This window comes from Leopardus geoffroyi, chromosome D1 (genome assembly GCF_018350155.1).
Source record: "Leopardus geoffroyi isolate Oge1 chromosome D1, O.geoffroyi_Oge1_pat1.0, whole genome shotgun sequence".
Lineage (NCBI taxonomy): Eukaryota > Metazoa > Chordata > Mammalia > Carnivora > Felidae > Leopardus > Leopardus geoffroyi.
Window position 1 is genome coordinate 9,656,789 of NC_059329.1, and position 20,925 is coordinate 9,677,713.

General features: G+C 37.9%; 1 protein-coding gene across 4 annotated transcripts in view; it reads left to right on the top strand.

Annotated features, from left to right (window-relative positions):
* SIK2 (salt inducible kinase 2) overlaps positions 1–20,925 on the top strand; it is a 124,154-nt gene that overhangs the window by 47,307 nt on the left and 55,922 nt on the right. The window contains exon 1 of one of the 4 annotated variants that reach the window (XM_045482756.1): positions 4,336–4,540. The exons of 2 other annotated variants lie outside the window; for them this stretch is intronic. In XM_045482756.1, coding sequence (XP_045338712.1) covers positions 4,486–4,540 — 55 coding nt within the window. In that variant the 5' untranslated portion in view covers positions 4,336–4,485. Of the gene's footprint in view, positions 1–4,335; positions 4,541–5,328; positions 5,354–20,925 lie in introns of those variants that run through there. One more of the 4 variants, XM_045482758.1, reaches the window with a different exon arrangement.

A 20,925-nucleotide genomic window follows, 5' to 3' on the forward strand; every position in this document is an offset into this window, starting at 1 on the left:
TCAACATTAACTACAAACAGTTGATTTGTCTTGAAAGCTTTATTGCTTGACTGTAGATCCTTTCCCCATAAAACATTGGATTAGTAGATGTACATACCTTATGTCAGTATGCTGATCAGCTATCGCTTAATATCGTTTATTTCGATATATTTTAAATCTTAGTTTCAGCAAATGAGTTATCTTTTTCTCTGGCTTTTCTGGGCAACCAGATTTCAACTCTTGATTTGGTTAAACTATCTCTATTATGAACTTCCTGAACAAGTAGAAGAAAATCTCTGCTCTTTATAGAAACACATGACTATCAGTAGTTATATATTCTACTTGCTGTTATTTAAGATCTTTAAAAAAGTTTTTTAATGTTTATTTTTGAGCAAGAGAAAGAGAGAGCACGTGCGAGCAGGGGAGGGGCACAGAGAGAGGGAGTCAGAGGATCCAAAGCAGGCTTCAGGCTACGAGCTGTCAGCACAGAGCCCAACGCAGGGCACGAACCCACGAACTGTGAGATCATGACTGGAGCCAAAGTCAGGCACTTAACCGACTGAGCCACCCAGGCACCCCATTTTATTGATCTTCTTCAATAAGCATTTTCAACCTCTTCCATTTTTTTTCTATTCAGACCTCCAGTTATTCAAACATCAAAATACAAATTATTATTACAGTTATTTTAATTGACCGTGTTGCTTGTTTTTCCCTAGGTTATTATGTTTAAAATAGGAAAACTGCTTACCATAAAATTATATAAGGTAAATGAGAGAAAAAAAAATACACTGCAAGAAAGATTGTATTCAATATAGCTAAAACCCAAGTGAGCTCTACTTTTATGTTTACCTAACACAAATATGTATGATATATATACAGTACAATACAAGTGGTCTTCGTAGGTGTGAATCTTCTGGAAATAGTAGTGTTTCATTATAAGTTTTGGCATAGAGGAAAAGTTGTGTTTTCTGTCTTTGATTGTATATATAAAAATTGATTTTTATTGCTTTTAGTGCACCTCTTTTGTTAACAGCACTTCTGAGTTCAGAGCTAGATTTATTATATTGTTAAGTTGCCTAAAGCTACATATTCCTCACTAAAACACTTAATATTTCACCTACCACATGCAAGGAAGATTGGTCTTTAATTCACTGAAGTAAAATTAAAGTAATTGAAATTTGTGTTATTCATGTAGAGGTCTGTAGGAATTAGGTAGGCTTTAACTGAGTTCTAATGGGAAACTCACTTGTTTTTAGTTTCGGGTTTTAAAAATGCATTTAAAAATAATAAAAATAAAAAAATAATGCACTTATTTCCTTTTAGTCTGGTTGATGTATAAAAAGGTAACCACTCACCGTATATTGATTCAGTCATTCAGCAGATAGGGACTGAACACCTGTAATATGGCAGACACTTTAGTTTGATTAATTTGATTCAGTGTAGTAAGTTGTGATTTTGGCTCTGTCCGTGGCAAGTATGTTACTCTGGCCAGGATGACTTCGCAGGGTCTGTAGCTGCCCTGCCCTGTTGTCCCAGCACCATTTTGTTGAAGAGACTGTCTTTTCCTGCATTGTATATTCATTACTGCTTTGTTGTAGATTAGTTGACCAATTAAGCGTGGGTTTATTTCTGGGCCCTCTGTTCTGTTTCATTGATCTATGTGTCTATTTTTGTGCCAATACCAAACTGTTTTGAGTATTACAGCTTTGTAGTGTATCTTGAAATCTGGAATTGTGATACCTGAAGCTATGTTCTTCTTTCTCAGGTTTGCTTTGACTATTCCGGGTCTTTTATAGTTCCATACAAATTTTAGGATTATTTGTTCTGGTTATGTGGAAAATGCTGTTGTTGTTTTGATAGGGATTGTGTTGAATCTGTAGATTGCTTTGGGCAATGTGGACATTTTAACAATATTCTTGCAATACGTTAATGTGGAATATCTTTCCATTTGTTTGTGTTATCTTCAATTTCTATCATCACCTCTTTATAGTTTTCAGAGAACAGATCTTTCATTTCTTCGGTTAGGTTTATTCCTAGGTATTTTTTCTTTTTGGTGCAATTGTAAATGGTGTTGTTTTCTTAATTTCTCTTTGTGCTACTTTATTGCTAGTATATAGAAACACTACCAATTTCTGGATATTAGTTTTATATCTTTCAACTTTATTGTCTTGATTTATTCTAATAGTTTTTTGGTGGAGCTTTAGGATTTTCTGTCTGTTGTATCATGTTATCTGTATGTAGTGACAGTTTTCATTACCAATATAGGTATCTCTAATTTTTTTTTCATTTGATTGCTGTAGCTAGGACTTCTAGTACTATGTTGAATAAAAATGGTGAGAATGGACATCTTTGTCCTTTTTCTGATTTTAGACGAATTGCTCTTTTTCACCATTGAATATGTTAGCTCTGAGTTTTTCGTATTTGGCCTTTATTACGTTGAGGTATATGGACTGGACTGATAGTTTTAATGGAAATAATTTGTTACTCCAAAATCATTGTGTAAATGCTACATAAGAGTAATTATTAGGTAAAAAAAAAAAAAAAAAAAAGTAATTACTAGCTAGCTATACCAAGGAGCCAGTATCAGCTTTTCATACATTTATGTATCCCATATAACTTCATGATTGAAGATGATACAGGTACTTCTAAGATCTCATCTAGGCACTTGCTTTAAAAACATGTCACATGTATTGAGTATGTACTGAAAAACATACAGTAATAAAAGACAACATTTATATATGTGTGTATATACATACATTGTTTTTATATATATATAAAACAATGTGTGTGTTTACACGCATATATAAAGCACTGTAATCAAATCTTGAGTTAACACAGAAGACACATATAACTTTAAATCTTATCATTGGATACACTAAATCTATGGGAAGTTGGTGGCTAGGGAGCTATGGCCAAAATTAATCACTTCTGACTTTTTAACATCTTTACAGGCAGTGGGTCACTTTTATGTGAGGGAGATGCAGGAGAGGACAAATGAAAGAAATTGGTAGAGCACCAAAATCAAATCTCCTAGTTTGCAATTTTGCCAAGAATCTGGTGATAGACAGTATGTCATGAATATGATCTTGGGACTTTGTGCTGCCTTTGGCTCACTGCTCTACTTTTACACAAGTTATCGTGAAAAACATGAACTACTTAGATGTGAATGAGAGCAATTTGGATTTCTGTAACAGAGCATCTAATATAAGTGTTTGGAGAGACAGAACCAGCCAGATTCAGATGGCCTTGATTAGAAAGCTGACTTCTAAATTGCTGTTAATAATGCTAATAACAGTAATATTTATTGAATAATTACCTTGTCCCAGGCCCTCTGCTACCTGTTTGTATTTCTTGTCCCATTTAAGACATACGTAGTTGGATATGTTACCATCATCCTCATATAGAGGAGGAAAGGGAGACTTAGTGGGAAAATAAATTTGCCCGTGATAACATAGTTAATAAATGGAAAAGATAGGATTCAGACTCCAATGAAGCTTGACTAAAAAACCCATGCCCTTAACCATTACAATAGTGTTTCTCAGAGTCACGTTTCGTAGACCAGACATCAAAATTATGTTGGTAACTGTGTAAAAAGACTTCTAGGTCCCATACCAGACCTTGCTGAATTGTATTTCTTGGGTATAGGATCCAAGACTTGGCCTTTTTACCAAGCTTCCCAATATGATTCTTATGAACCACTAACTAACACGTGAGAACCACTGTACATACTATGTTGCTACATAGTTTGAGTATGTAAAGACAGATAGTAAAGACTAACGGATAGGAGGTGGAAGAATATTCTTGACAATAGGAATGATACATATGAAATCATGGAAGTGTGAACAAGTTCCCTGTGGACTGGCAATATTTGTAATACTGGAAAACATAGGTTGTAATATAGAGTACTTGGAGGACTTTGAAGTCTACATTAAGAATTAGGACAGTGTTTTAGAAAAGAAGGAAGCTCCCAGTAGATTAAAGAGTTGGGTGCTACCTTTTCCTGCTCCATTAAAACTATGCTAACATCTGTATCCTAATGTTGAAACATATTTCACCTGTCTCTTTCCTTCATTACACTGTGTTTTTGAAATTAGATACTCTAGATTTTTATTCATTGTTGTGTCCTCATTTCTTTGCCCAGTCTCTAGAACATAGAGATCCTTAATGTCAGATTACCTCACTTTTTTCTTTTAAAACTCTTAGAAGGCTGAAACTTGGTGGGAGTCCTTTCTGGGCCAACTTTCAGCAATTTGAGAGTCTTGAGCATCACCTTCCTGTCTAGACCCACAGATCCAAGGAGGAGCTTCAAGCTGTGACTTGGCTTCCATGAACCAATCACAAAGTTTATTTTAACCCAGCTGAATCCTGAGTCTTTCCAGATGCCCCAAGAAGAAAATTTCCAGGAAGACACAGCAGTCTCTCTTTCCTTCTGCTCAGCAATACTGGTAGAGGGCTCAGTAACTTGAACCTCAACCCTGGGACCGACTACCCTTTCCCTCCACCAGAATGATGGGCCCCTCCAAGAGCAGAACAGACAGGAGACCATCATCCAACTATAGAGGTAATAGGAAAGGACATTGTTTTTTTTGTTTTTTTTTTTTTGTTTTTTTTTTTTCAGCGTTTATTTATTTTTGGGACAGAGAGAAACAGAGCATGAACGGGGGAGGGGCAGAGAGAGAGGGAGACACAGAATCGGAAACAGGCTCCAGGCTCTGAGCCATCAGCCCAGAGCCTGACGCGGGGCTCGAACTCACGGACCGCGAGATCGTGACCTGGCTGAAGTCGGACGCTTAACCGACTGCGCCACCCAGGCGCCCCAGAAAGGACATTGTTATTTCTTTTCTGAAAAGACAGTTTAGTTGGAGATCCTTCAATCATACTGTACATCATAAAAATAACTTCATACTTACATTTGAATGTTGTCATTTTTGGAATCATTTTGGAAACCATAGAGTGAGAAAAGCAGCCTGTCATTTTTCCTCCTTAGCTCAGAAATGCTGAGTAACTTGATCCTCCACCCTGGTACCATCCTTCCTTTGCCCCAGAAGAATTGTTCCAATAGCAGGAGAAAAAAGAAAATCCAACAAGAAGGGTATTGGGAAAGATAATTGGCATTTTCAGAGAAGAGGCTCCCAACATTGGTTTAATGGAGGCTTGTTGTCCTCACAGGATGGAGATCAGATTGAACACAGACGTGATTGTGTATTTTGCCTTGCACAGAAACTTTCAAGAACTTAAAGCAGTGAGAAATGGTCACTTGTAGCAACAACTTATGCCAAAGAAAATAGATTTGATCCAATTTCAACGCTGGTACCAGAACGTTCCACCAGTAATTTTAGGACCACTGTGGAACAAGCTGGGAGGTTTCTTTGATGTGAGTTGTCTTTTTTCCTTCTCAGATCTGTCTTTCCTCTCCTTCTAAGTTACTTGCAATTTTTTAAGTCATCTGTATAAACACCTTTCTGATTTCACTTTGCTTTATTCCATTTTTTTTGGTTAGCCATTCTATGTCACCTGCATGTGTGTTTTAGCATTCTAAAGTTAATTATAAGTTGGGATCCATGGTTAAAAATTTGGAACAAAAAAAACTGTGGGGAAAGCAAATATAGAAATTGTTTCGGTAAAACATGATTATGGTAAAGTTTGTGTTGCTAAATATCTGCTCCATAAAATGATCTTATTATTTCCTCTTAGAGGAATTTCTGCTTTGTTATTTCAGTGCTTTTCAGTACAAAATAAACATTTTTAAAGGGGTGAAAAAAACTTTTAGAATCTCTACTGATAGGATGAATTTTTATGGAAAAAAAAGGAAAAAAAGAAACTTAGATGTCTGGTTTGGAGTAGCTGATTTCGTTTATTGTGATACACATTTCATTTGCTTGTTGAAATATCTGATGTCTGATCTCCTATGCTGCAGGTTTTTACTGTCTGCGGTAGATACTGCTCCAAGATTTCAGTCATTATTATTCAAACAGTATTTGGCCTGTGTCAGCTTGTTTAGCCAAAATAGGTACTAACCACGTGCCTCTTTTTCTTTACATACTTCTTGACTTCGTTGTTTGATTTTGTCGTTTAGTACCTGTTTATAGTTCTATCTGTGTAAAAACCCAGTTACAAGTTATTTCAAATAAAAGGTAAATTCTTTCATATTATGCTAGTTTAATCGGTATAAAGGAACTTCTTTACACATTGTTTTAGAATTCTAAGACAGGCGTCTCCAGTAGCTTTTAAATTAGTTCCCCACACCTAAATGTAAGTGAGAACTGTACATTTTTCTGCTTGTCATCAACTGCCTCTTCTCCTCAGTCTTAAACCATGTTTCACTAACCATGTCCATCTGTGGCGTCTTATTAAGAATCTGTACACCCATCAGCTTCACATTTTTAGAGTAGAAAAACTTCATGGAGGATCTGACTTTATGTTTAACGTGAGGTGAAATTTGCCTCCCCAGGTAAGGACTGTTTTTATTTTTCACCATCGATACCCTTTAGAAAATAACTATGAGTATGAAATCTGATTTCAGAATACAAATTCCTTTGACAGAAAATTTAATCAAAACATTTATAACATTGGGGCACCTGGGTGGCTCAGTCGGTTGAGCATCCGACTTCGACTCAGGTCATGATCTCGCAGTTCGTGGGTTCAGGCCCCGCGTAGGGTTCTGTGCTAACAGCTCAGAGCCTGGAGCCTGTTTCAGATTCTGTGTCTCCCTCTTTCTCTGCCCCTCCCCTACTCGTGCTGTTTCTCTCTGTCTCAAAACTAAATAAACATTTTAAAAAAATTTTTAAGGGGCGCCTGGGTGGCGCAGTCGGTTAAGCGTCTGACTTCAGCCAGGTCACGATCTCGCGGTCCGTGAGTTCGAGCCCCGCGTCAGGCTCTGGGCTGATGGCTCAGAGCCTGGAGCCTGTTTCCGATTCTCTGTCTCCCTCTCTGTCTGCCCCTCCCCTGTTCATGCTCTGTCTCTCTCTGTCCCAAAAAATAAATAAACGTTGAAAAAAAAAATTAAAAAAAAATTTTTTTAAAAACATTTAAAACGTTATTCTGCAACACAGCAAACTCTTTGTTAATCAGTAAATCTTTCATTCGTATATGTGTGTGTGTATATACATATTCACACACACACACACACACACATACATACATACATACATATATATATACACACACAGACAAATGATACATATATGAGGGACAGGACTTTTAAAGATTTTTTAACTTAAATATTTAAATTTAAAAAAAATGTTTTTCTTGCTTTGGTCACCTCATCTTCCAGTAAAATCTGACATCTTCTTTATATAGCTCAGGGCATATTAGTAATTTCTTCATTTCCATTTTTTATATTAACTTTTGCTTAAAATCTGTGTGAGTAGTCTGTTGCTTACTATTTGGCTGTATATACTGGGGCTTTTGAAGATGATAATGGTAGTGGTAATAGGGGTTACTGAAAGAACAATGGCCTGAAAATCCTCTCTGGACTCCCTTGTGCTAGGTAGGCTAGGAAGAGGTCACTTCTCTGTGGTATCGTAACAGCCTCTGTGTATCTCTCAATGCTGTACTTGCCATTTAATAATTGTATGCTTCTAAGTCTGTCTCTCCTACTAGATTAAAGTTTTGGAGGGCAATAAATGTTTCTTATTTATGCTTGTATTTCTAGCTCGTGGCAGTCTTTAGCCCACAGTATATTGTAAACACTATGTAAATGTTCATTAAAGAATTTGAAAGAATTGACTATGTAGCATTGATGATTACTGTTTTGAACTAAAATTGTGCTTTTATGGACCAAGACAGTCGGTCCAAAACATGCTTATATTGCTTTTATCCATTTCTCTGCTATAAATAGTTTTAGTTATTCATTTATTAGAGAATGCGTTATTTTTCAGGTTACCCAGAAGGTTTATTGACCTGAATGTATTCATATGTGGATAATTTTGTTCAGCATATCAAATGCTGATAGGCCTAACACAAGAGTACCATGTTGTGGCTGTTAGAGGACTTGAAGGTCCTTTGTTGCACATTCCCACCTTCTCCAAAGGTACCACTCACCAGTTTGTTTGTTTGTTTGTTTGTTTCTTCATTTTTTGAGAGACAGAGCATGAGCAGGAGAGGGGCAGAGAGAGGGAGACACAGAATGTGAAGCAGGTTCCAGGCTCTGAGCTGTCAACATAGAGCTGGACGTGGGGCTCGAACTCAGAAACCGCGAGCCTATGACCTGACCTGAAGTCAGACACTTAACTGACTGAACCACCCAGTCGCCCCCACTCACCAGTTTATAGTTTACCGCTTCATGAAGATAACTGGCATAGCAGTCGTTAGGACTTACCATCTCTTTTTAGAGAAACTCATTCATGGAAAGAAACAGACAGGTTATTCATAAGCAAAGTAACCTATTCGATTTGTTTCTGGTTTGTTACCGCTTTGAAATGCCTGATCTGAAATTTTGTTTTGCATTATGCCTCGCACATAGTACATGACCTTTCTATTAGTGATTTTGGTATTCCAAAAAAAATAAAATAATCAAGCTATGAAACGCTGACTTGAGTTGCTAGTAAGCTAGTTACCCAATTCATTTCCCATTCAATTTTCTTAAGTTTTCTCAGAAACTTCGATTCCTCCCTCAATCTACTGCTACACACTGATTGTTTTTACACTCTAAACTAGATGTTTAGCTAACTCAGATTCCCCTTGAGAATAGAAACCCTTTAAAAGGCCTTTCCTTTTATTTTAACCTGAAGATAGAAAAGGAGATCTCGGTGTCGCTTTTATTCTCTAATGTCCTGAGAATAAAATTTATACAGACATTTACTGAACATCTGTTACTTATAAGTCACTGTTCTTAGTGTTGTGGACTATAGATTGAATAAGATATGGTTTTCTGCTTTCAGTTCTGCTGGACTAAATGAGACCTATTCGTGTAACAATGACAGACCTTAATGGGCAAGGCAGGATTTTTGAATGAGATGGCATTTGAGTTGGAACTTGAAGGACCATTTAAAAGAAGGTGTATCTGACACCTTTGGATAGCATTTGGACTGCTGCTGCCCTTGGAAACTCTCATTCTGACTGCATTCTATCTTTCTATTTTTGGAAAGTATTGCTGACTTGTTAGTCCTTAAAGTGATTTCGCATGTATCTGCTCTGATCCATTTATATGCTGATTTTAGTAATTAGAACATGCTGCTATTTCTAAAAATCTGTTACTTCTTTGTGCTGCCTACTAGGGTGGAAGAACATTTAGAGGTAGAAGAGAATTTTGCTTAGGAGCTAAACTTCAGGTAAAAGTAATAGCATGAGCTAAAGTTCAGAATTAGAAAAATTATGAAGTTTATATGGAGAGCAAAGCAGTTCAGGTTGGCTGGAGCACACAGGGGAGGAAAGGTGGACAGTGAGATGTTAATATGAAGAGATAGGAAAGGCATAAAAGAAGTGTTAAAACCATGTATCGTGGAATTTCTGTATACTACCTAGACTAAGGAGTAATATGGGCTAAATTCATGCCATAAACACGGAAGAGGCACTGAGAATGTTTTCTTTTTTTAATTTTTTTTTAATGTATGTTTATTTTTGAGAGAGAGACACACACACACAGTGTGAGCAGGGGAGGGGCAGAGAGGGAGAAACAATTCAAAGCAGGCTTCAGGCTCTGAGCTGTCAGCACAGAGCCGATGTGGGGCTTGAACCCGGGAGCCGTGAGATCGTGACCTGAGCTGAAGTCGGACGCTCAACCGACTGAGCCACCAGGCACCCCATGAGAATTTTTAAATAGAGGAATGAAATAGAGTTCTGCTTAGAAAGATTCATTTGTATTGGAATTGGGAGATCCCACAACCATGGGGATTACCTTGACAAGTATTGTAGTAACCCAAGTGAAATGTAGTCAGGGCTAATATGGAGTAATAGCAGCAAAACTCATTGGTGGGGGTGGGGGGAGGAATGGAGGAAAGAGACACCACATGAGAGAGGTTCCAGAGCAAAAACATCAGGCCCATGCATCCTTTTCCAGAGCTTAAAAATAAGTAAAAGGGAAAAATGTGTCATGAAAGGATTTGAAAATCAAATGCTGGATCTGGCCACCTTTTTGCCATGTGTAGAACATCTTTGATGCATGGCTTAATCTCTCTCAGGGGCCAATCTGTTTGATACTGCGGATGTGATCATTTTGTGCACTTGTCATTTACTTGTACAATCTTGTTAAGTTTTACTGTTGTTGGAGCCATTCTTTCATCCTTCGTCTGTTATTTTCGACCCCTTTGATTGTGCAGTTTTCGTCTATTTTGACTTTCCCCTTGGCATATATGCTCATATGTCCTAAGACAGGACTCGTAAGCAGCAGAGAACATATTCCATCTAACTCTGGTGAAAGGAAGTACAGTATAAGGTTTCAGAGATGTCTCCTGGCAGTTCATGGTTAAGAAAAGCTTAACTAAGCAGCCTGGGAACTAGAAATCTAAAAGAGTATCTTTTTCTTCAAGGAGCTGTGCTGTTCTTTCTAATGGCTTCTCTGCTTCTTGCTATACATGTCTGTATCCCTCTTCTCTCTAGCCTAGCTGGCTTCCTCGGTTTTGTTCCTTTTATAATGCTCCTACGAGTTGCCTGTTTTTATAGACTCTCTCAGTTCAGTTCCTCACAACTAAGTGGCAGCTTCTCTCTTTGTTTCTCAGGCCTTGTATTTCCCAAGAGAGGGAATCTAATTCATTCAACTCGCTCAGTCCAAGCTACAGTGCCCTTCCTGATCCAGCAATCTTTCAGCTGCAAATAGTAAGAACCTGAATCAAATTGGCTAAGAAAGGAGGAAATGTATTATCTCCTCCAGTAGGAAATCTAGAGGAAGGGCAGGTTGACGAGATGGTAGGTTGGAGACTCCGCAGTGTCATAAAGAACGCTGTGTTCTCTGCATCCTTTCACGTGACCACCGTCAGGATTGACGGTGACATGGCTACAGCCATTCCAGGCCCCCACATCCAGATATAATAACACCCAGAAAGGAAAGTGGGCATTTCTTCCTGTGGCTTTTTCTTAGGGGAAACTGAGAAAAGTTTTCCTAAAATCTGCTCTGGGAATGAGCAGATGTCCCCTCATGTTTCATTGGCCACATTTGCAATTAGAGATTTGTTTGTATTAATAATCTCTGTTGGTAAGAAAGAGAAGCCATCAGAATATATCATCCCTAAACCCATCACAGGCAAGGGGGAATGGGATTATCCAGAGACTAATGAGGCCCATCTCTGGAGTTGGGATGGAAGCCTTCTATCAGGAAGGTAGAAAGGAATGTCAGTCTTTTGATGAAGGCAAGAAAATCCTTCGGTTCAAAGGTATAAACATTGGTATATAACCTCTTCCTTTAAAATGCAAATTACTGTGGGAATTTTACCTAAAGAAAATTAAAGTTGTGTCAGGATGAAAGTTTATTACAGTTATCTCCCAAAAGGGCATGGTAGGCAGATATCCTGAAATATATCTGGTGTATATCTCTTTTGGATACATTTTCTGAATTCTTGTAGATACAGTCCTTCCTCAGAGCTTTTCAATAAGTAATACATTGATTTCAGTGAAACAATGCTTCTTACTACTGTAAGAAAAAATACTGAGTCATGGAAAATTTTTGCAAAGTTGGGAATATAATTTGGAGAAAGTCCCTTGTTCACAGTGCGGATGGCATGTAAGGCTATAGTACCAATAAAGACATTTTTCCAAAACCTCAACCTGAAAGACTTAATATGCAAGCTGTGTTATTTAATACGATTTTTAAGATTAATTTTTAGTAGGAATGTCACATATCCCATGGCCTGTATCTTGCTGAATTTATGCATACTGATTATTAAAATGAATCTAAAAATAAAGTATCTCCTATGATACACTCTTTGATAGAGTATGCAAGCAAAAGATTCAAACTATAACATATGTTCATTGAAGACCAAAATTATTTATGGATCAAAAGGAAAACTAAAGTAGGTTAAAATCCAGAAAGGCCCTTCTTTTCAAAGATAATATGTCATTACATATATCTGCAGTGTGAAGTGGGTTTTCTTTCCCCCGCTTAGTGAGCTCTGTTGGTAAGAAAGAGAACCCACAGAATATGGGAGAGGGTTGAGATACAACACAGGAATGGTCACAAAGACAACTGTATTCTTGTTGTTTTTACCTACGTCCTTTAGGGCCACATTTGAACATGGTATTGGATAATTCTATATGCCACTATTTCCTACAGTGTGGTTCACAAAAGTGTGCTTTCTTGACCTGCTTCTTGAAAGAAGGATTCATTCTGTAGTCACAAGGTAGGAAATACTAAATCTTTCTCCAGAAGATTTACGTTACACATTAGTACATTAAAGGTTCTTAGAAGTTCTGTTGTATGCAAACATCTCTAATCATGTATTTTCCAAACTTTCCTACTCACCAAGTCTCTTTTCATATAATATCTATTAACACTTTTTGGATCATACTGAGGAGCTGCTGAGGTCAGAGAGGAGTGTTCATAAGCAGAGGAATAACCTTATGAAAGCAGTGTTTTTGTAGAAATAATGGAGTTGTGTATAAGATAACTTGGAGACGGGAGAGACCGGAAGCATAAAGTCCTGCTTGGAAGCTGCCGGAGTAATTTGGTACGAAGAAGATGATACAGATGGGATAATAATGAATGTTTATTCATGGATTAATTCAACAAGTACTTATTGAGCCATAATTATATACTAAGCATTGTTTTAGATCTAGAGGTTATGCGGGGGGAGAAAGTTCAAAATCGTTGGCCTCATGGAGTTAATTTACATCGCAAGAGAAATACAGTAAACAGATACACAAAATGGGAAATGGTGAAGAGCACTAAAAAGAAAACTAAAGCAGAGCATACAGGTAGAGTCGCTGGGCAGTGGCTAAAGGCAGACCGCTGTGTCTTGTGGTTATTCTGCCTTCCACTACCCATCCAGTATGTGCAAAATGCATGAGAAATAAAAATCAGAGTTTTTCTTCTTTAATCTGCTTATAAAGTGTTTGAGCTAGTTCTGCATAACTGTGTCCTTTTCATTATTTTTCTATGAAAACTGTTTTTGAAAGACTTTCAGGGGCGCCTGGGTGGCGCAGTCGGTTAAGCGTCCGACTTCAGCCAGGTCACGATCTCGTGGTCTGTGAGTTCGAGCCCCGCGTCAGGCTCTGGGCTGATGGCTCAGAGCCTGGAGCCTGTTTCCGATTCTGTGTCTCCCTCTCTGTCTGCCCCTCCCCCGTTCATGCTCTGTCTCTCTCTGTCCCAAAAATAAATAAACGTTGGGGGAAAAAAAAAAAAAAAAGAAAGACTTTCAGTTTCTCAGGGAAATCAGGTCTTTTTACTGTTTTTCACCACGGGGGAAAGATTGGGCAGCATGAACTGGTGCTGGGCAGACTGCAGTGTGGGAGACAGGAGGTAAGATTCCACGTGTTCTTTTGGGGTTACTTCTGACAGTAGAGAAATGAGATAGCGCTCAGGAAATCGTAAACTGCCTTTTGTTTCCCTGCTCACGATGGCCTAACTGCTTTGAGTGATTCTGAGGGGCACAATTGGAACAGGAGAACTCTTGTTTCTTAATTCATTATCTTGTCCTTATCTTTTCCTTTTTCCTCCTTGGCCTGGGGCTTCAGAGTGCTTTCTAGGAGCGAAAAAGCTCTTAGGAAATTACACATTTGAAATATTTTTCCAGATTCTGGTCTGACATGTAAGAGGCTTGGAAGTCATCACTCCATCCTAGCAAGTAAAAAACTGAACAAACTAAAAATTCAACAGTGCTTCTTTGATTCATCAAAGAAGTGAAGTCACAGGGCAGACTGCTGCCCTCAAAATTAGACAGGCAAATGGAGAGAATCCTGTCTTACCAGAGCAGAAGCCCACAAGCAGAAAGCTCTGCAGGAACCAGTTAAGGATGGGAAAAACTGAATGCTGAATTGCTAGAACCTCAGTGTGGACAAGTCTTAGAGTTAAAAAAAAAACTTGATGGGGCAGGGGGGATGGAGGAGTACATTTCTGAGAGTCTTAGCTCCAGGAGATCTGTCGGGTTCTCATAATGAGGATCAGAAAAAAAAAGTCTCCTTCTGCTCCTGGTGGAGAGGGAAAAAGTAACCGTTTTGTAATGTGTCAGCATATTCTGTTCTTCTTAACAAGGCCTACCCTCAAGAGAAAAACTATTTTACAGAGCCTAACCTATTGGGATTTTATGGAACCTAACCAACCTGGGAGAAGAGAAACACCCAACTCTAGCCCACTCTAGCCATGCTGTCCCACCTGAGTGGGGGTTGGGGGAGGACCAAGAAGCACATAGGAAAAGACTGAGACTTAATCATACAACTATAGAATGCTTCTCTGTCCCCCATACCTCACTACCACGCTACTAAAGGCTAGTTACCCCAGTTGCTTTACTGAGTAAATGGAGTTCACCACTATTTACCAGAGTTCCTTTTACCCAGTATGTCAAGTCCAGCTTTCAACAAAAAATTACAAGGCATACTGAAAGGCAAAAATCACAATTTGAAGAGACATAGCAAGTATCAGAACCAGACTCAAGTATGCGGAGATGTTGGGGTTATCAAACTGGGAATTTAAAACTATGCTATACTAAGGATTGTAATAAAAAAGTAAACAACACGTAATAAGAGATGAGTAATATAAGCAGAAAGATGGAAATTCTGAGAAAGAGTAAAAAATGTTAGGGGGAGAAAAAAGAAATGCTAGAGATCAAAAACATTGTAACAAAAATCAAGAATGTCTTTGAACTCATTAGACTACATATGGCTAAGGAAAGACTCTCCGAGCTTGAAGATACATTAATAGAAACTTTGAAAATTGAAAAGCAAACAGAAAAAAAGAGTGAAAAAAAATGGAAGCAAATATGTGAAAACTGTGACAACTACAAAATACGTGTAGTGGGGGAAGAGAGAAGAAAGAGAGAAAGGAACAGAAGCAATATTTAAAGCAGTAACTCAGAATTTTGCCCATGTTAATTTCAGACACCAAATCACAGACCCAGGAAACTCAGCGAACACCAAGCCGGATAAATACCAAAAAACCTGTACCTGGGTATATCGTATTGAAACAGCAGAAAATCAAAGATAAAGAAGAAATCTTGAAAGAAGCCAGGACAAAAAAAAAAAAAAAAATCTTTATCTATAAAGGAGCAAAGATAAGAATTATATCCAGCTTCTCTTCAGAAACCAAGCAAGCAAGAAGGGAGCAGATTGAAATATTTAAAGTGTTGAGAGCAATTTATTTCTTCAGTTACATCAGCTCTAATCTAGCTGATTAGATCTGCTAGCCAAACAGATCAAGGTTAGCCAAACAGATCAAGGTTAAATTAAATCTGACCCTTCACCCACAATCCATTGAACCCTGATTCTAAAGTAGCAGACTTGGGAGAATGGTTGGAACAGGAAGAAAGGAATAGATCCAGCTACTCTAAGAATGTGATAGGATTTAATGATGTACCAGTGATGTTCTAAGGCGGGTGTACCTCAGGGATAGGCTTAAATGGTTAGAGTAAGTCCAAAGTGAATGTGAGACTTCGAATCAATATTTAGAAATGGCACAGGACCAATACACCTATGGTTCTGTTTTTTCCTGAACTTTGGTTTTCCAAGTGCTGCTCTCTTATTAGACCACCATGAAGGGTCAGAACCTTGGAGAGTTCCATACAGAGTAGGAGAAGCTTTAAAATATCCATGTAACTACTGCACTGGCATGAAGTAGGCAGGATGAAGGCTCTTACAACTGATGAAGCAAACTTCTTACTTGCTTTCTGTTAAAATCTCCAAGATTTAAAAGGCTGGCCTCTGCCTGCCTACAACCTCATGGAGTCTTGGTGGGGCTAGGGATTCCAGTCGACCTTTTGGAACTAGCACAAACCCATCATAGTTGCAATGGGATTTTTGTTAAATTCTGATGTTAGGGTGACATACGGGTTCCTTTCAGACACTTGTGCCTTCCCCTAAGGATATAGCATTGCTTCTCTGTGTTATTTCCTGACCTAACATAAAATTAACTGAACTCTTTGGCAGGGTTTGGAAGGTGGATTTGCCTAAAAGTTGTTTTCTGGTAGGCAGTTCAGGTTTGTAATTGAGAGGTAAACCAGATACACTGTATGCTAGAGATGGTTTATAAAAGTTAAAGTAGGTTCAGGCTGTGCCAGCTACACCACATTTTTGTAATACAAATTCAGTCTGATTAGCCTCCTTTAATTTCAGTAATCTGGTTTGGTTTTGTTTATTGTTTGTTTTCAGGGCTCTAAAAAAATCCAAACACTTTTATTTCCGTGGTTATTCTCTTTCTCTTCAGTTTTAGGGCATGTTCATGGCTTTTGCATCAGATTAATACTTTTTTTTTTTTTTTTTAAAGTAGGCTCCACACCAAACACAGGGGCTTGAACTCAAAACCCTGAGATCAAGAGTTAAATGCTCTATCAACTGAGGCACCTGTTTAAAAACCTTTTTTGTTTTAACCAGTCCACATTTATGATACCATATTAGGCTAAAAATAGGAACTTGAATGTGAATCTCAGGAAACACCAAATTAGTAAATCCTGGGGTAATAACAGCAAAGGGCAGAAAATGATATGAAAATAGAACTAATTGCAGAGAATAGTCATGACATATTTATGTCCTATTAGAATTCCAAGATGTATTCATTATCCTTTTCTACTACCTGAGAATAGGAGAGTTAGAGCAAAGTCCCTGAATAGGGAACTGATTTGCAGTGCCAAAGATGAACATAGTCTAAAAGTATGTGATGACAAAGCAGTGTCCAGGATGGAATTAGATTCTAACCAGATTTTGGAGATAAGAAAATTTAGTTGTAGCATGAATAACAAAAATAAGTATTGGTGAGAAAGATACAGGGTTGTACCAAAGGTTTGTGCCTCTTTCAGGAGGCATCCCTTAAAATACTTTTAATTTATTAATGATTGATTATCTTAGTAAAAGAATGTCATATTTTTAAATGATGAGGTACACCCACTTTGTGTTTGTGAACAGAGTGGACTGACTTAAACTACTGGCTCACACCACGTGAATTAAAACACTGATTTAAAGAAGGTTTTCAGGTGGGCTGAAGAGAGGAGAGGAAGTGTATCCATGGTATGAATTTGCAGACATGAAGTTACAAGTAAAAACTAGAAACTATGTCAGAAGAGAGGAGAGCCAGATGGCAAAGATGACTATGAGGGAAATACTGGTGCCATTAATAGGACTGAGGAAATTATGTAGGAAACCACTAAGTAATGGATTCCATTTGGAGCATGTCGAACATGGAGGATTGGGGTGATGTCCAGTTGGAAATACTAGCTGGTTGGAAATCTAACACATTCACCATACTTTTATCAAACCCCAAATGTGTCTTTTTAAACATTTGATGAGATTGAGAGTTGTACAGGTTTCTTTCCTGCTCCCCTAAACCTAATAACGTGCTTATAGCCACAGATGGATTTTCTTAATGAAATATATTAAGCCAATCACATAAGATGTAGTAATTGTTTTGTTTTGTTTCGTTTTTTGGTGTTGTTTTTTTTTTAACCACCTCTGTGTTACATCTTCTAGTAATCACAAATTGATGGTTTCCAAGCCCAGAGAGTTTTTAGCATTGTTAAAAATAATGATTCTCCCTGTGAATGTACTAGAAAACATTGAACTGTGTGATTTCAGTGGGTAAATTATATCTTCTGCTAATTATATCTCAATAAAGCTATTGAAAAATTATTCTTCACACCTTTCCAGGTAGATGTTAAGATTACTAGGGAAAGACCATATAGTTCTGTATCACTGGTAGTCCTTATGACCTACAAATAAAGTACATTGGATCTAAGGAAAGGAGAGAACAGATACCACTTAATTTTTAGAAAGAAGTTTCAGCCTAGTTTTTAGAATATAGAAAATCAGGTATTTTTTTCTTTAATCCAGTCAACAAACATTGAGCACTTGTCCACTCAGAAGAGTCAGGAAATGGTTCTTTAAGGAGACAGTACTCTAAGCTGAGTCGTGAGGGGTGTGTAGGACTTCGTACTGTGAGGAGAGTGGAGATACCCAGAGGGAATGGCCTGCATGGCCTGTGTGGAGAATGACCCTCGGTTTGGAATTAACTAAAGTGAGACACAGGTTGCATGCAGTTTAAGAGAGAGAGAAAGATTCCTCCATGTAAATACATGAAGATTCATCATATTGTTTAACAGCTTTATCATATTCAATAGTATGATTTTGTGCCATAAATTATTTAACCATTCCTCTATTAACAGATGTTTTGACTATTACTTGGTTTAGTCTATTCCAAATAATGTTGCATTGAACATACTTGTACCTGTGTCCTTGCAAACTGTGAATGTAATTCTGTGTCAAAGGCTAGGCCCTGATTTTAATAGTCGAGATTGACAAATTTAAGTAACTTCGGTGTGAGCTACGACTAGTCACATTTCATCATATTGGATAGTGTTGAGTCCACTATTTTGATTACATCAAAGACACCTTCAGTTTCAGTTCTTGTGGGCCCTTATTCGGCTATGGGAAGGAGTCTGAATGATAAGGGAAGCCATTGGTGGATTCTGGGCAGACTGGATATATAAAAACGTTTCTAAGTATCATTCTGGCTGCCATGTTAAGAACAGACGTTAAGGAGGCAAGGATAGAAATAGGGAAACCAGGTCTAAAGGTACTGTATAGTTCAGGCAGTGGATAGCAATGGCATGGACTAGATGGGGAATGATAGAGGGATCCTAGATATTCAGTGAAGTTCCAGTCGACAGGATTCGCTGATAGGTTCGAAGTGAAGAGTCTTAGGATTAACTAAGATCAGAGTGGCCTTTTCCTGAGTTGAGAAGACTGGGGACGGTGCAGGCTCAGGAGAGATTCTCAGAGTTCTGTTCAGGGCATGTTAAGTTTGAAATGCTTATTAGATGTCCATGCGGAGGTGGTGAGTGTGCAGATGAGGCTAGAGATCAGGGTGTCTAATGTTTTATGAATGAATGAATGATTGGTTGAAAGGCAAATCAGGAAGGAACTTCAGAAAACCAGAAGTTTGAAAGAGAACAAGAATTAGAGTTAACTCCTTTATTATGACTCACATACATGGTCCTTTTCTCTCTGCTTCCAGGTAGGTCTGATGTTAACTGGAGTAGAACTAAACTGGTAAGAGTTTGGAAAGATGAGGGGGAAGTACATTTGTATATGTATATCTGTTTCGCTCAGAGCCTGACTCTTTCTAAGACATGACACTCCTCAGAAAGTGGTTGATCTTAAAACTTCTGCATCGAGATGTTCTAGCTTTGTGGAATTGCTGTGTTTCATCAAAATGATTATAAAGAAAACCTCTTCATTTTGACTTCCATATAAAATTAGAAATGTTTTCCCACACACCAAAATTTCATAGACCACAGACTACATTTCCAAATCCTTCTCCGTACTGTCAGTTCCCAGAGTGGCTTTTCTACCTTTTATCTGTGTGTTATGGGGATGCCCATATTTGATAGAGCCTCATTCCATTCATGGCACAAACTGCAGCCTGATTATAGTAGTTTAAATTGCTGTGAATTAAGCCTGTCATTTATCCACATGATGAAATTTTCTTTAGGAAACATAAAGCCAGAAACTCCCTGCATGTGAGTGATAAATTCATGCTGGCACTTATTGCTTAATCCTGTTGATTTCATAAGAATCAAATCCAAAGGCATTGACAGATCTCACTGGCTCTTTCCAATTTGTTTGGTTAACAGACATCCTTATTTATAAAGAAGCTTAGTAGTCCACAAATATTTGAGTAGTACATAAGGGATTTTGTTTGAACTGTTGGTAATACTAGAGCATGATGGACTTTAAATTAAAAATAGGGCCACCTCAGAATTTCCCCAGGACTTTAACTTTAGCTCCTCTTGGAGCTCCACCATTCGAAAAGGCCCTCGTATTACGAGATATGTTAAACTCCAATAGAATATTCTTTGTGCCTAGGATGTTTAGTAAACCTTAGAGTAGCCGTTTTTTAAGTGCACAAATTTATAAGGGAATCTATTTTCTTGTTAGCATTCTTGTAATAATTGGCTAAATAGTGGTCAGATTTAGCATTTCTAAACAAATGCCTAGAAAAAAAAATTTACCGGTAAGTTTTTTTTCCTTCTGCTCAAAGAGGAAGGACACCTTTGGACAACAAACAACACCTATGAGGGATGCAAGGACTTTTAACATCTTTCAAGTCCTAGAGCCGTGTTCTGCCTTTGGTGGATATGGAGATTTGAGATAAGGACGCAGATATTTTCTAAACACTGTAGATGAGACCACTAGGAGTTCAAACGCTGGCTTTAACAAAATTTAGAGATGAGTGAGAAGTGTATCAAACTGTTTCTTAGAGTGTTTTATTTTTTTATTTTTACTTTTTAAAAAAATTATTTTGAGAGAGAGAGAGAGAGAGAGAAAGCAGGAGAAAGAATCTCAAGCAGGCTTTGTGTTGTGAGCCAAAATTAGGAGTCGGACACTTAACTGACTGAGCCACCTGGATGCCCCTAGAGGTTTTGTTTTAAACACGTGTGTGTCAGCAGTACGTGATAACCTATTTGGTGTTCCTAAGAGTAATGATTGAAAAACCCTTTGTAATCTTTTACCTCATTAACCACACCTGTGATTCAAGACTATAGCCACTTAAACCACCTGGAGACATCATTGAATGTAGGAGTTGAATCTGCAAACCTAGCTCTATGAAGTCATGTCCTTTGTTGAATATCAGTCTCTGAAAGGCCACAAGAAGAAAACTTTGCTCAAGACTATACCTGTTCTGATATTCACGTTTATCACCACTATGTTCTTAGCCCCAGCACATTTCACGAGTATTTGCAGGTGTTTGTGTGTTGTTAAAAAATGTTAATTTATTAATTGCCTACATGCTTAGAGTCCTTGTCATCCATTCTTTCACTTAATTACAATTCTGTCATTCCAAGTACTCTTATTTTGGCCCAATACTACTAGCTT